Source organism: Colletes gigas, unplaced genomic scaffold (genome assembly GCF_013123115.1).
Source record: "Colletes gigas isolate AHSC1104 unplaced genomic scaffold, ASM1312311v1 Colletes_gigas_Sc00020, whole genome shotgun sequence".
NCBI lineage: Eukaryota > Metazoa > Arthropoda > Insecta > Hymenoptera > Colletidae > Colletes > Colletes gigas.
In genome coordinates this window covers 250,075-266,025 of record NW_025106649.1, presented here as the reverse complement: position 1 = coordinate 266,025, position 15,951 = coordinate 250,075, and the positions used below count along the sequence as shown (strand labels likewise).

The following is a 15,951-nucleotide window of genomic DNA, read 5'->3' as shown; positions in this document are numbered from 1 at the left end:
TTCTTTTTTGTTAGACTTTAATCGTGATTCAAAATTGGGTCACTAGGATTCGTTTGAAAATTAATGGAGGCAGTTAATAACCGGATAACATCCAAGTTTATTTGATATTCGAGCAATCTTCTATCCTCGAGATTAGAATAAAAAAATCTTGGGTACTTTCTATTCATTCGAAGTGTATGTTGTACAATGTTTCGGCTCTCTATGGACACCTCTTCAGGTAAACAAACAAATAATTTTTAGTAGATAATGCATCTCTATTCGGATTATTCTGTATGTCTATATTCTCGTATCCTAAAGTCTATGCTACGCTAAAACTTTCGTCCAATACTGTACATTCGATAGTTCGAAATTCGACCCGCGTGTCTCATCCCTTGTAGCCCAAACTTCAAAGCGATAACAAACGCTCTTAAGTATATGAACGACCGTGAAATAATATTTTGTACATATTTCACAAAATAATCAAAAATACTGACGTAGAAAATAATTTAAATTACAAGGACTACTTGACAAATAACTATTTCATAGCTATCAAGAATAAGTAAAATATTAACCTTCTTTAATGATCAAAGAATCACTTCTGAAATATTTTGAAGCACGTAACCGAAAGAATAGGCTGAATATAGTTGTGTTCGGGTTTATTTTCAGCGGGAAAACCTCGCCAACCTATCGATAACACTACATTGAAGATGCGCTGAGAAATAGAAATGTTTTCGGTTTGCGTTGGACACAGATGCGCGCGCAGCATTCCTTCGAAGTTCGGCCAGGCGGTTCTTATTCCCACAGCTGCAGGCCGCTCGAGCCGATAAAACATAATCCACGGCGAGGGAGGGGGATTCCGGCTCCTGAACGCAGCGCAAAAATTCAATCGTGAAACGAGGAATTACTGCGCCGCGCGTTTACGACGAACTCTTCGTCCCGTTTTACTTTGGATTTGCCTGCTAACGAACGATCGAAATGTTAAAATTGTTATTTTCACGTCGTTGGACGGAATCATTGAAGCGTGTCCGTTCTGTTTCTCATCAGTTGGCAGCCGATCGCGCATGGGCAAAGGATAGCCTGCGCGGATTGAACACAACAAGCGGTGGGGATGCTTTCGCCGTCAGATATCCGGGTAGTACTGGAATTCTACTGGCCGATTCCTTACCGGCAGGTTGTTGAAACGTGCACGGAGCGCTCTGGTCGTCCGGAAACCACGACGTTCGATGTTTTCTTACGACGATTCGGTGTGTACGGATTCGCGGAAGATTCGTGTGCTAAACTGTAAGGTGTACGCAATAGCAAAAGGGTTCGGAATCTCTGAGAAGCTACGATTCTTGATTATCGGTTGCCGGTGCTGTGAACAACTTTCGAGGTCACGTGGCCGTGGAAATGCGCGCGTCGTTGCACGATGTTGGCTGGTCGGAAAAAATCGCGCGTTTGCCTGTCGCTACAGCAGCGGCTTGACATTCTGCGACAATTGAACGATGGCGTTTCGATGACTCAGTTGGCCACAGAGTACAAGATCAGCGATTCGACCATACGGCGCATCAAGAAACAGGAACTCCAGATACACAGTCGGTTGCAGACCCCGAGGGACAAAGATAAGAAGAGGTTTCGTAAACCGCCGTTGAAAGAGTTGGAAGATCGGTTGTTCGAGTGGTACCAAGAGCAGAAAGCGATCGACGATGGTGTCACGAACATTATGCTTCAGGAGAAGGCGGTGGAACTGAACAAGGAGTTTGGCGGTCCACCGACGTTCCATGCCTCGCAAGGCTGGGTATGGCGGTTCAAACAACGTCGAAGCATCAGCTTCCGCGATTACAGCACCGAGAACGCAAACGTTGACTCGAGGATCGCGCAGAATATAACCCACTGCTTTCTGCAGCGTCTGAAGGAGGAAGGCATAGAGCTGCAGAACGTCTACAGCATGGACGAAACGGGCCTGGCGTGGAAAGCTCTTCCTCGAAAGACACTGATGCATCCTCTGGCGAGGAGAGTCTACGGGAAAAGAATTAAAAAGAATCTAGTCACCGTGGGGCTGTGCGCAAATGCGATTGGAACCCACAAGCTACCACCGCTCTTCATCCACAGGTGCGAGACACCGAAACCCCTTAGGCATTGTAGGGATCGTTTGCCTGTAATTTTCAAGGCACAGAAAAATGCTAGGGTGGACCGGAACCTGTTCGTCGATTGGCTGGAGAAGCACTTCAAACCAGCAGTCAGAAAACACCAACTGGAAACTGATACTCGTGGAAAGGTGTTGCTGCTGATAGACCAATGTAGAGCCCACACGTTGCCACCGCAAACGCAATTGGACGACGATAACGTCAGCGTTGAGTATCTCCCGACAGACACGTCGTCGAATCTGCATCCAATGAGACAGGGAATAATAAAAAGCATGAAGTTGTCCTTTCGTCGTCGCATACTGAGTCGGATCTTGGACTTTCCAGGCGGAGTGGCGGAATTCTACGCGGATTACGACGTGAAGGACTGCATAGACCTGGTCGGCGAAGCCTGGAGAGACGTGACGCAGATCGACATCTACAATTCGTGGAAAAAATTAGCGGGATTTACTGCGATTATAGGAGAGGAACCGGTGGAAGTGCAGGACAGCGAACAGCCCTCCGACGATTCGGATATTATCGTGATGAAGAATATAATAAAAACGATCGTGAACGAGGCGGTTTCCGACAAGGAAGTCGAGAAATGGCTGTCGATCTGCGAGAAAGCCGAACGCGATCCGGACGACTCCGAACTCGAGGAAGAAGACTGCCCCGATAAAAAAACGATCCTCCATAGAGACGAGGACGAAATCGATCGAACGATTTCGAAACTGATCCTGTGGTCTGAAAGGCAATCCGAGTTCGTTAAGTTGCACGCGCGTCTGGTGAAAGACTATTACGATCTGGTGCAACGATAAAATTATCGCGATGCATTAGAACGAACACACTTTATCAATAGAAACTATGAGAGAACGAGAGCAAACGAAATACATTTGCACAATCGTGTCGTGGGCGTGAATTTTGTAATTAAAACTTTTAGTGTTAAATTTGAACAATCAGTACCTAATCTATTAAGTACCAATGTCGTCGTTCAAAGAAATATTTGTTTACTGTTGTTAAAATTTACTTGACTATCGTGAGATTTTTAAGAGATCCGAGATAATAAGTACCTGGCATATTTGTTATGCGGATGAACTCTTTGACACAACATCCGCAGATTTGTATTTGGCCGAAAAATTTCGAGTATTTCCTGTAAAAGTGAACAACTGTATATTATTAATGAGTATAACTCGAAAATGAGATCAAATATGTTTACATAAACTTTATGTATGATTTTACATTATTTGATCGCTAAAATAGGTCCAACGTGCGACGTTAAACCCCTGTATATACGCAGTAAAGAATTCTTCGAATTTATCGACAACAATGATTTATTTTGTTATTATTTCTTTTTCATTTTCTTTTATATTAGATACTGTTCTTACAAACAAAATTGAAAAAATGAACTATTTTATGTTTCTTTTTATTTTTATATCTTACTTCTAGGTAAAAACGACTATGTTCCTTTATTTAAAAATAATTTTATTCTGTAATAAACAGGTTCTATCTATACAGGGTGTTCGGCCACCTATGGGAAAAATTTTAATGGGAGATTCTAGAGACCAAAATAAGACGACAATCAAGAATATCAATTTTAAATTCAAAAATTTCAAATCGTTCCAAAAAAAATATTTTTGACTGCAGGGGTCAATTGCAATAATTTTTGGTCAATAGGCGTACCCCCGAAATCTTACCCACTTTCTAGAAAAAAATTCGAGAAGGTGTGTAATTTTTCACTGAAATTAAAAAATCTCAAATTGTTCTGGAAAAATTATTTTCGGTTGCGGGGGTCAATTGCAATCATTTTTGGTGAACAGACATAACCCCGAAATCCTGCACATTTTTGAGAAAAAAATTCAATACGGGCGGAACTTTAAACGTTAATAACTTTTTAACGAAGCCTCCATTAACAAATTGATATTCTTGATTTTCGTCTTATTTTGGTCTCTAGAATCTCCCATTAAAATTTTTCCCAGGGTTCACTTGTTTTTGACGATTCTAATAATTCTATAACATCCGGCGTTATGGGAATATCGCCATAAGCGGATGCTTTATCAGCTCCTCACAGAAAGAAATCCCCGATCTAATCGTGAGGAAACTTTTCATTAAATACTTCACCGACTATGAATACGCTATAAAGCTGAACATCCGTCATGCTAATACCTCCGATTGAGCTATGGAAATTTCCTTTAATAGTTGGAATAACTGATCGGTCAAAAATTTTGTATACATTCATATATGTACATATCATAATAAATCGACGGCTATTTTTGCAGAATAATAATTATTAGGTCGTTATTAACATTTTTACGATTAAAACGAAATGAGATTTTTTCGAACGTTTCGTTACGCGAAGAGTGCGATTCTATTAAAATTACCGAGTTTAAAATATCAACGAGCTATATACGATTCTCGAATGTTAGTTTTACGATGCAGTAGAATTATTATTACAGTAGTCCTTCGCTTCGAGGCGAAGAATCGGGTACGCCAGATACCTCCAATGTAGGGTCCGACAACGAATTCTATTTCGAGACGAGACCCAGCCATGCGTAAACCGTTCGACGAAGAAAGAGAATGGGATGCACTGAGAATGAGCGAGAAAAAAGCAACAGCGAGCGAGTGGTCGAGACATCAAAGAGATACCGCCCGTCTATCGATGTGTCGACCACCATCGCGATATAAAATTTGCTGTATTTTTCGTTACATCAGTATGAGATTATTATCAATGAAGTAGTAAGATATTCCCGATAAAAATGAGTCTAAACACGACCTCGCTGCAGCTATTTTTAACAGAGATCCCTATTTCACGTGCATGTAAATACTAGGGCTAGAAAACTCTTATATCACGGTTTAAAACAACTGTTTTCGAAACCTTTTCAAGACCTGAATTAATCGGATACGCATAGTGTTTGATAATCGAAAACATTCAGTCTAGAAGCGTACGACTACTGCAAAATAAAAATGCAACAAGCGACATTTAATTTTATCGTCTAATAAATATTTCAAGACCTTAACTGTGACTCATTTGGTTACTTTAGTAGCGGATTTTTTCGTTCAGAATACGTAAAATAGTACCATCGTATTCATTGTTACTATTTTATCAATTTAAGAAATAGTTATTCTTCCACGAGAAGAAAGCACAGCGTGTTTACATCCCCATTCCTGTTGCAGTCCGCTGACTCGCAGGTATTGGTCGAAAACGGTGACGAAGATCGGTGACAGCCAATCAGCGGACTGCAGCAAGAGTGGGGATGTAAACACACTGTGCCTTCTTCTCGTGGAAGAACGATACGTACGTTGTTTTTATCGATATGTATAGCGGCAGTGGCACAGCAAAGATACAAAACTCTATGAAAGAATGTGTTGCACATCTCTAGGTTTGCGAGTCCTCTTATTATTTCGGTGTCAAATCTAGCGACAATTTCTTAATTCGAACGATAGAAATCTGAATCGATCTCAAACGTGACGGAGTGTGTATTTCGTTTTACGCGGGAACCAAACTGGCACTGAAATATTGTATTCAGTTGTTACGACAAATACAATAATTACTGAAGCTGATTGATAAGATGAATTAAACATAGAATATTTTTCGGATTCTTAATATAGATAAAACGTAGACTATTGCAATTCAATCGTAAATATACATTTTTCGAGTACACGAATAAACGAAACCACATGAGCACGACAGAATCTCATTGGCCCATCGTATCTCTTTGGTCAGTATTGCAGAAAACCAATGGCAGTGCTTCCATTTAATAATTATTGCAAATTACAAAATATAACTTATTTATTGTTCATTTAATAGAAATTTAATAGACATTTAATTGAAATTGATATCACACAACTTTAAGGAAAAATTATGTAAAGTCACTAAATACGTCTAGTAACATTAAAGTCAGTAATTTTTTTGGTGCACTCTAGAGGTCTCTTGGAACCGATTCTCCACAACTGTAGAAATTTGTCTAAAATACAATATACTTTCTTTTTTCTTTTTATTAATTCTAATTTAAGCCTTTCTCTGGTCTATTAATAATCAGAGAAATATCATTATATAAAGTCTATAATAGAATTTCACAAGAAGTTAGAAAAAAGTCAATGTACGGAAGTTCGTTTGACTGATTGTGAGTGCATGCTGCACCCATACTTTTGTCGAGCACTGTACGTTCGGTAACTGGAAATTTAATCCGTCTACGTATCTTATTCCTCGTGGTTGAAGCCTAAAAACTATGCAGAAAGCGTGTGGGCGTGCCAAACACTATATGTACAATACGTCTCCGTTGTTAGGTAGCTAGATTCCATTCGTTGTAAGGTTATCGCTATTCCCACTAACTGGGAATGGGGGGAGTAAGATCCCCCTCGAAGCCAGGCAAGCATGACAGACGACATAAGATGAAATAAGTAACAATGAATTACGTTAGATACCGACGAGGTTTGTCTCTCATTCCCTCTCACTCGTTGTCCTTTTCTTCGACCGTCTACTGCTGATATTCAGCAAAATATAAAGGCGACTCGGCAGCTCGGTGATATCGCCTGAATAAATACTAGCTCAAGTCAAACGAATTGTTATTCGCTTGCTGTATGCACAATTTAATGCTCTATTTTATATAGTTCATACATCAATTAATTTTAATGAAAATGAGTCCAAACAGGACCTCAATTCCAATTTTAAAGACCCATTTTAGGAATCCTGTTAATGTTAGACCCCTGAAATTTTTCTAATTTAATGCGTTGTACCTAAAACTATTTGTGATAGAATATTATTAAAAAAAAAAATAGCAGAAAGAAATTCAGTCTCGTCTGGAAATACCTTTCTATTTTATAACAAAATAAACTTACTTTAATCATTACAAATAATTAAAAGAAAATTTAAATGTAAAATCTAAAGAACCAGTCACTTGAGATACGCTCTTTTTAACTGAACACAATAGTATAATAAACAATAATCCAAATAAGATACCGGTTGCTCGAGCTGATAAATGTAACACAGGAAGAGGGGGAGGGGGGAGGGGGGATTCAGAGTCTTACAGCCAGTGCAAAAATTAGATCGTAAAACGAGGAATTACGGTGCTCTGTATTTATAACGGGTTCTTCGTAGTGCTTTCCTTGGACTTACGTGCATAGGGACGATTGTAGCGACAAAAACTGAAATTTTCGTCACTGAATACCTCGGTCGAACGGGTACGTTTACTTTCTCGCCTGTCGGTAGGTGACCGTGCATGGACAAAAGTGCCGCCTGCGCAGACTAAATGGAGCAAGCGGCGGGGGGACACATCCGCCATCAGATATCCGGGTGGTTCTGGAATTCTACTGGCCGATTGGTAAAACGAGTGCATGGCCCTTGGATTACGTTCGATGCTTTCTTACGATTAGCAAGAAACGCGTGCAGCAAAGGTTGGATGTATGCCCGAAAAATTGGAAGCCCAAGCCAGGCGTTTATGGAGCAGATGGATCGATTCTAATTCGAACGTAGAAAAGGACAGCGAGTAAAAGAGAAGGAGGTCCTCCTTGGCGGTCGAGCATTGCGGCGTGTCAAGGGGAATCTCCCCTCAGTGGTGGGGATGAGCATCGGGCATTTATGCTGTAGATCAGTTCGGGCATATATCCAACGTTCACTGTATTGATTCGCGGAGGATCCGTGTACCGGACTCTAAAGTGTATTTAGTATTGAAAGTACTCGTACTACTTTGTCACGCAAAGCTACGATTTTTCATTAACTACAAAATCACGTGTAGCTGAAGCGATGTTGCCTGGACAGAAAAGGACGCGAGTTTGCCTGTCGCTGCAGCAGCGACTGGACGTCTTGCGGCAATTGGAGGATGGTGTTTCGATGAGACAATTGGCCAAGGATTACGGCAACAGCGTTGTATCCATACGACGTATCAAGAACCAGGAGGATCAGATACGAAGACGGTCGCAGAAACCGGTGGACAAAGGTAAAAAGAGATTCCGGAAGTCCCTCCTGGACGAATTAGAAACTCGACTCTATAAATGGTACCAGGAGCACAAAGAAGTCGACGATGGCGTCTCCAGTACTATGATCCAAGAGAAGGCGATGGAACTGCACAAGGAATTTGGCGGCCCATCGACGTTCCAAGCCTCCTACGGCTGGCTATGTCGGTTCAAGCACCGTTATGGTTTCACGTTCCGCGATTACAACGGCGACGCAAAACTCGACACGAAATTGACGAAAAAGTTTACCCACTCCTTCCTGCAGCGTCTCGAGGACAAAAGCATAGAGCTGCAGAACGTATACAGCATGGACGAAACGGGCCTGGTGTGGAAGGCACTTCCACGAAAAACTGTGATGTACGCCACGGCGAGGAGAGTATACGGAAAGAGGATCAAAAAGAATCGAGTCACCGTGGCCTTGTGCGCAAACGCGATTGGAACGCACAAGCTGCCGCCGCTCTTCATCCATAGGTACGAGACACCAGAAGCGTTGAAGCATTGCAGGGATCGTTTGCCTGTAATCTTCAAGGCGCGGAAGAATGCTTGGATAGACCAGAGCCTGTTCGCCGATTGGCTGGAAGAGTACTTCAAACCGGCGGTTAGAAAATATCAGATGGAAAATGGTATTCAAGGTAAGGTGTTGCTCTTGGTGGACAAGTGCAAAGCTCACACTTTGCCGCGTGGCAGAGACACGGAAGAGAACAACTTCGAAATCATATACCTTCCGCTGGACACGTCGTCGAATCTACACCCGATGCAACAGGGGATAATAAAAAACGTGAAGGTGTCCTTCCGTCGTCGCGTGCTGAGTCGGATCTTGGATTTTCCGGGCGGCGTGGCGGAATTTTATACGGATTACGACGTTAAGGACTGCATCGACTTGGTGAGCGAGGCCTGGACGGACGTCACGCAGGTCGAGATCTACAATTCGTGGAAAAGATTAGTGGGATTCGGTACAACGGTGGAGGAAGAAGCTGGGGAAGGACAAGGCAAAGAAAGTTACGAGAAAGCGGATATTACCGCGATCAAGGACGCGATGAGAACGATTTTGAACGAGGCGATTTCTGACAAGCAAGTTCAGAAATGGCTGTTCATCTGCGAGAGAGCCGAGCGCGATCCAAGTGACTTCGATTCGGAAGACTGTCGCGACAAAACGGCGACTCTGGAACGAGACGAGGACGAAATCGATCGAATGATCGCACGGTTGACCCTGTGGTCCACGAGACAGTCCGATTTTGTTAAGTTACACGCGCGCGTAGTAAAAGATTATTACGACCTGGTGCAACGATAAAGCGATTACGGTACATTCGAACAGACACATTTTACTGCCATAAATTGTAAGAGAATAAGGACGAAAGTATTTCTCTCGACAAATTGCCTGGACATAAATAACAATGGCGTAGCTAGAGTGGAGCAAACGGGATACTTCCCTAGTTATTTGTAAATAAATCAATTTTGAATTAAACTTTCTTTGAAAGTAAATTTATTCTAATAAATGAAAGTTTGATGTAATTGTAATATAAAAGAAAACGAGAATCGTAAGCATTTGATATCATGTCGATCATTGTTTAATTATTTGATATTGTATTAAAGAATAAGGAATTAGTAATTTAATTATTAGTCTAGCATTTTTGTCCTTTACTAAACAAAATTCTGACTACACCCTAATCTTACCATGATTGGCTTTAGATCCCATATCAAATTTGGGGAACTGTAGGCCCTATAGCATAGGATCTATAAGTACAAATTTAGTTATCTTACCTTCTGTATTTGCCCAGTTAATGTTCGTAGATGGCAAACCTCTATATCAGATTCATATCCGTCACTTCTTGAGAAACTTCCGATTTTCACGCGCGACCTATAAAACTTTCCAAAGGCGTCAACTTCTACACTTCAAAAAGCTACAAAGCATAATGATAAAAGATTTGTTTTAGTCCAATAGCTAACATTTCTATGTGCCCTCTTGAGATCTGTAGATCACAGATTAAGAACCACTGCTGTACCTCATTCGTGACTCAGATATTATCGATATAACGATGTATAATTAATATTTCCCTGCTTTAACTTGTAGCTGGTTCGAACAAATCCAAAGTAGGTTAAATCAGCACGTTTCAGTTGGAAAGTAAAGGTAGTAGATGCCACAATCGACATGGATTTTCGCGCCTTTTATTGTCTTCTATTGGCTAATTTTGCGCGGGACAAGAATTCTGCGCGGTCGGAATGCGCATTGACTGACACGGTGTGTTTTAAACGTAACGTCAGAAAATCATGTAAACTGGTCACTGTAGTAATACAGAATCAGTTTACCAATTACTGAACAAGCTTTTTCGTTACCAAAATGATTTCATGCAAACTAGCTTGATTTACGTTCATTGCAAACTGCGCGTACATGAGGCATCTATTGGCTATTCCCAGAACTACATTTCAAAGTTTTCTTTATTCAAATTCCAACGGATGATTTTGTAGCAGTTTTTAACTGACAGAAACACAGACGTTTCCGATAAATAGATTTATAGGTTTTATCGTCGGAATATCATAAAGTTAAACATGAACGTTACACGAACTGGGAAAAAGAGTAAATCTCAACACATACAAGTATTTGTTCGTATTAGGTGAGTAAATAACAATTAATTTCATTTTCTAAACCAGTTTGTTTCGTCTGTCATACTGTTAACAACGCACAAAGTGATTTATTATAAATTTTGTTACGTACATTTGTATATGACATACGTACATATTAATTTACATATAAATAAAGATTTAATAGATACAATGAACTTTTCTTCTGTATGAAAAGCAGGCGACCACTGTTATTAATAATTTGCCGCCCTTAAATCATTGTTGATCTTTTCCTATCTAACAGACCAATAAGTAGTCTTGAACAAACTAATAAATCTACAACTATAGTAGAAGTACCCAATGATAAGGAGATAATAATACATGAACGTCCGAAAGAAAAGTATTCAAAGAAATTCAAATTTGACAATGTATTCGGACCTTCTTCAAAGCAGGTATTACCTTTTTAGCGAGTAAATACTATGTATATTAAGCAAGCAAGTACTCCTATATATTTTTTCTTAATTTTAATTGATAGGTGGATGTGTATAAGGCTGTTGTTAGCCCATTATTGGAACAAGTTTTGGCTGGCTATAATTGTACGGTATTCGCATATGGGCAAACCGGTACAGGAAAAACTTTCACAATGGAAGGAATAAATACAAATCCTACTTTGCATTGGAAAAGCGTAAGATTCTCGTTTGTATAAAAAAATGGTCTTAATTTATCGGGTGTGTCAATTGTAAAGTCGAGGGAACAAGATTTAAAATTTGTATGGAACATTGTAATGTGCAGGATTCGACTGCTGGTATGATTCCACGTTCGTTGAGTCATATATTCGACGAGTTACAATTACTACAAGCGCCGGAACATACAATCAGAGTTAGCTTTTTAGAACTTTATAACGAAGAATTATTTGATCTTCTGTCAGCCAATGACGATGGATCTAAAATAAGGTATATAGTGTAAAACATACAAACGATGTATATTACGAGATTTACTATTTTATTTAATAAATTTATATAAAATATATTTGAATAAGAATGTCTTGAATAGATTATATGAAGATACATCGAGAAAAGGTGCAGTAATTATTCACGGATTGGAAGAAGTGACAATAAATAGTAAAAGCGAAGTTCATAAATTTCTCGAAATGGGATTACTGAGGAGGCAAACTGCTGCAACATTGATGAATGCTAACTCTAGGTTGTTATTTTAATTATTCATTGATTTAATGCAATTTTCATGCATTTACTGTATGTTTCTAATATCTAAACATACTGTTATTATTACTAGCATAATGTTTATGGAAATGATTTTAGCCGATCTCATACAGTATTTTCCATTACTGTACACATGAAAGAGAATACCATTGACGGGGAAGAGGTTTTAAAAACGGGAAAACTAAATTTGGTGGATCTTGCAGGCAGTGAGAATATTGGAAGGTCTGGTTCCATTGATAAGAGAGCAAGGGAAGCTGGTTGCGTTAATCAATCTTTATTAACTCTTGGAAGAGTCATAACAGCTCTTGTTGAAGGTGCACCTCATGTACCTTATAGGTAATAAAAATAAATATTCTTGTCTTACTCCGCGGAAAGAGTATTCTAATCTATTACCGTTCTATATCTCTTGTGACACGCAGAGAGTCCAAACTCACCAGATTATTACAAGAGTCATTGGGTGGTCGCACAAAAACATCGATTATTGCAACCGTATCCCCCGCTAGTATCAATCTCGAAGAAACTCTGTCGACGTTAGATTATGCACACCGCGCAAAAAATATTACAAATCGTCCTGAAGTAAATCAAAAGCTTTCAAAGAAAGAATTTATCAATCAATATACAGCAGAAATCGAAAGATTACGACGAGATTTATTAGCGACGCGCGATAAAACCGGCATTTATGTTCCGAACGAAAATTACAATGAAATGCAGACGTTACTTTCCCAGCAGACCAAAGAGATAGAAGAGAAAAATAATCAAATAAAAGCACTGGAAAAAGTGATGGAAGACAAGGAGGTAGATTTCATTATTAGCTGTTCATCGATGTTACTGTATTATCACTTTTCGTGTTATCTTTTTTCAGAAAATATATAACGACCTTAAGGTAGAAATTCTTACTCGAATGGAAGAGTTGCACGAAGTAAAAGTAAAGTTGGACGGTACTACAAATGCTCTGGAATCCACGCATCAGCAGTTAAAAGTAGTCGCACAAGAACGGGACGAAAACAAATATTTACTAGAGAAACATGTTAGTACAGAACAAGCTTTACTGTCTCAAGGTCAATCTCTGTTGAATGTTGCAGATACAGCAACTGCAGATTCTCAGAAATTGCACGATAAAATTGAACGCAAAACGTAAGTGAACTGTGAGGAGATCGACATCGACTATAATCGATATATCTCGATTTTCTATTGGATTCATTTAGAGAAAATAAATTCCACCCCCTCCTACGATTCGTTCTTTTTTAGCAAGGCAGAAGAGACGTTTGAAATTCTTGGCGAACAGTTCAGAAACAATATTTGCGAATCCATGCAAAACGCTGAAAGAGATATTTGTGAATACGGGGAAAACGTAGAACAGTTTTGTACATACATGAAAACTGGTATAGGTAATAGAAATTCTAACGTAAGATACGATTTCTTGCGAAGATTGATTCACATTTTTACATCGATTTACCGTATTTATTAGGCACGGAAACTGTTACGAGATACAAAAATATTAATACAGGGGCACAGCAATGTTCAACAAATCTTACCGATCGATATTCAACAATGACCAATAATTTAGTAACAAATATAAATGAGCTCGTATGTATTTAATACATCTTACTAAAACAATATTTTTATTCTCAACATATGCCTTTAATATTTCAGTCCTCGAATGATCAGAATTGGATAAAATGCGAAATGAAAGGTACAGTTGATGCGGTAGAACATGAGAATGACTTCTTAAATTCCGTAGTCGTGAAATCCACGCAAGATCTGAACGGCATAATTGAAAACGAAATCGCTGAGAAGTTGCAGCTTTTAAAAAATAACTTATTGTCAAAAATAAACGAAATCTCGACCAAGTTAAATGAAATGATAGATGCTGTGTGTCAGCGTGAATTGGAAGCTTGCGGGCGTATAACTAAAAGTATAAAGGACATTGAAAGAAACGCGGAAGATGTTTGTAGAATGCAAGAATTGACAGAAACGCAGCGTTCGTTTGCAAAGGTACAAGAAATTGTCGCGCTTAAATTTAACGTTTTCATTGGTGCAGTTTTAAAGATATTCGGGGCGTATTGTGTTTTAGATGATGGAAGACGTATCGACCCAGTTCAATCTTCTAAATAAAAGCCAAGAAGAATATCGCGCCCTTGTAGGTGGTAAATGTGACTATATCGGCGAAATTTGCAACAAAGTTTACGAACGTACAACGAACACTTGCAATACCAGCGTGAAAATGAGAAACAGTTTCAGAGAAGAGATACAAGATTATTTGGATGAGATTAGAACTGATGCTGTTATCGAAGCAGAAAAGGTAAAGGTGCAATTTCAACTATGACGAATTGATTACGCCGTTTATAATATTTTACACTATATTTCATGATAGAACGAGGAATTAGCGAACAGTACTAAAGAGCAAGGAAAGAGTCTGGTAAATGAATTGAAATCAAACATAAATACAAGCTGTAATGTACTGAAGCACTATAAGAACCTTATTGAACACAATACTGAGGAAATACAACAAAAAATAAACGAAGATAAAAACGAAGCACTTTTCTTATTAGAGGTAAACTTAAAAAAAAATTTGTACCCTATTGATGAAAAATTAACATTTTATATTTTCAGAATGCAAATAAAATAGTTTTAGATGCGAATAAAAATCATGTAGGCGATCTGCAATACGATGAAGTTAAAGCTTCTAATACTTCCGAAGATATATCTTGTAAATTGGACAATTTAATTGCAGAATCAACTACATGTTGTAATAGAAATATCGAACAATTGCGTACAGCAACGGATGAAATTAATAAGTTCTTTGACGTCGAGATACAGCATGATGTTCCAACAGGTAATAATATCGTATGCAAAGCACAAAATAGCGTAAAATTATATTCGTTCACTTTGCTGATTTTCAGGAACAACGCCCGCCAAGAAAGAATTTTCTTATCCTCGTCAATTTACGGTAACATCACCGCACGAACGAATTCTTCAGAGATTTAGGGAAGCCAGGAAATTCGATGAAACATTCGAAAGCGATGTAAGTAATCATAATACATGTTATCCATGTTCGAATATTTTGTTACTTTTCTTAAATGCATGGATAGAGTGACACATACATGGACGCTGACATGACAATGAAAGATCTTGCTAATTCGACTAGTATATTCGATGTTACTTCGCTCGATAATACAATATGCGCTGCATCTGCTTCGAACGGTGACGAATCGTCACATCTGAATTTGTACAATCCTCTCGATTCTCCTGATGAAACTATCACATCGACGTTCAATAATTCTTCGATATTTTGCCAATCTCGCGTTTCATCCGTATCTAGAAGTTCGCACAGAGGTACGAATTTAAGTGAAATTATACGATACGTGTCTATACGCTAATAATAATCATACATCTGTCTTGCAGAACGAAAGTGAGGAGAATAATAAATTCCTACGATTTACTGCAATATAAGGTGTCTTCGATGCCAGGATGCCGAGCTTTACAGCATTATTTACTTCGATCAAAGTAAATATCGTCAATCCTCGTAATTCTAAACTGTGTTTACATTACAGGAACGAAGAATTTATCGATTAATATCTTTATAACACTGGGTAAAGTCCATGAGTAATTCAATTTGAACAAATTTTGTAAATAGAATAAGATCGTGAATAATAAATGTTATACATGCGTTTCTTAATAAATGATAAAAAAGTTTAATACACTTACAAGCAAAATGGAGTATTAATCGATTACAGGGATGAAGATATGGTCGGAATTAATCGTGATTTAGTTTATTCTATTGCTGAAATTAATTGCTCGCAGCAATTGGTGATTAGTACAGTATAATTACGTGCAATCGTGCCCGATAACCTTGCCATTGCATAGAAAAAAAAATAACCTACCCGTTTCTACATTCTAATCTTGTGATCTCAAGTCGATTGCAGTCGAAAGTCGAACAGAAGGATCGAATCGAATTATTCGATCTTTAATTTGAGGTTTCCTACTCTTATTCTTTGCCCAGCTATAATAAAACTCTATAAACAAAACTGTGTGCTTACACAGAAACTTATTATTGGTACTTTCAGCTAGAGATTCCGACGCATGGTTGCATCGATAAATATATTATAAATATATTTTTATTTGATATCTTTATATAGTTT

At 38.6% G+C, this 15,951-nt stretch overlaps 3 protein-coding genes across 3 annotated transcripts; all 3 read left to right on the top strand.

Annotated features, from left to right (window-relative positions):
* The first annotated feature begins 1,065 nt into the window (after window positions 1-1,065).
* On the top strand, window positions 1,066-3,393 carry LOC122400788 (jerky protein homolog-like). The gene has a single exon (XM_043402451.1). The coding sequence runs from the start codon at window positions 1,388-1,390 to the stop codon at window positions 2,897-2,899; it is 1,512 nt and encodes a 503-aa protein (XP_043258386.1). The 5' UTR covers window positions 1,066-1,387; the 3' UTR covers window positions 2,900-3,393.
* A 4,590-nt stretch (window positions 3,394-7,983) lies between these two features.
* Window positions 7,984-9,321, top strand: LOC122400877 (tigger transposable element-derived protein 2-like). The gene has a single exon (XM_043402612.1). The coding sequence runs from the start codon at window positions 8,116-8,118 to the stop codon at window positions 9,319-9,321; it is 1,206 nt and encodes a 401-aa protein (XP_043258547.1). The 5' UTR covers window positions 7,984-8,115.
* Window positions 9,322-10,513: 1,192 nt separating this feature from the next.
* On the top strand, window positions 10,514-15,391 carry LOC122400771 (kinesin-like protein Klp61F). Its single transcript, XM_043402410.1, has 17 exons — window positions 10,514-10,642; window positions 10,894-11,041; window positions 11,125-11,274; window positions 11,382-11,542; window positions 11,643-11,792; window positions 11,909-12,145; window positions 12,229-12,604; window positions 12,672-12,943; window positions 13,058-13,197; window positions 13,278-13,396; window positions 13,463-13,804; window positions 13,884-14,111; window positions 14,184-14,363; window positions 14,423-14,645; window positions 14,713-14,834; window positions 14,902-15,145; window positions 15,215-15,391. The coding sequence occupies exons 1-17, from the start codon at window positions 10,578-10,580 to the stop codon at window positions 15,223-15,225; spliced, it is 3,168 nt and encodes a 1,055-aa protein (XP_043258345.1). The 5' UTR covers window positions 10,514-10,577; the 3' UTR covers window positions 15,226-15,391.
* The last annotated feature ends 560 nt before the right edge of the window (window positions 15,392-15,951 follow it).

Excerpts from the sequence above, each read along its gene's own strand:
- LOC122400788 (XM_043402451.1), top strand. The coding sequence starts at position 1,388 with ATGTTGGCTGGTCGGAAAAAATCGCGCGTTTGCCTGTCGCTACAGCAG.
- LOC122400877 (XM_043402612.1), top strand. The coding sequence starts at position 8,116 with ATGATCCAAGAGAAGGCGATGGAACTGCACAAGGAATTTGGCGGCCCA.
- LOC122400771 (XM_043402410.1), top strand. The coding sequence starts at position 10,578 with ATGAACGTTACACGAACTGGGAAAAAGAGTAAATCTCAACACATACAA. Across the intron at positions 12,944-13,057 it reads GATAAAATTGAACGCAAAAC|CAAGGCAGAAGAGACGTTTG; the intron begins GTAAGTGAACTG and ends GTTCTTTTTTAG. Across the intron at positions 13,198-13,277 it reads ATACATGAAAACTGGTATAG|GCACGGAAACTGTTACGAGA; the intron begins GTAATAGAAATT and ends CGTATTTATTAG.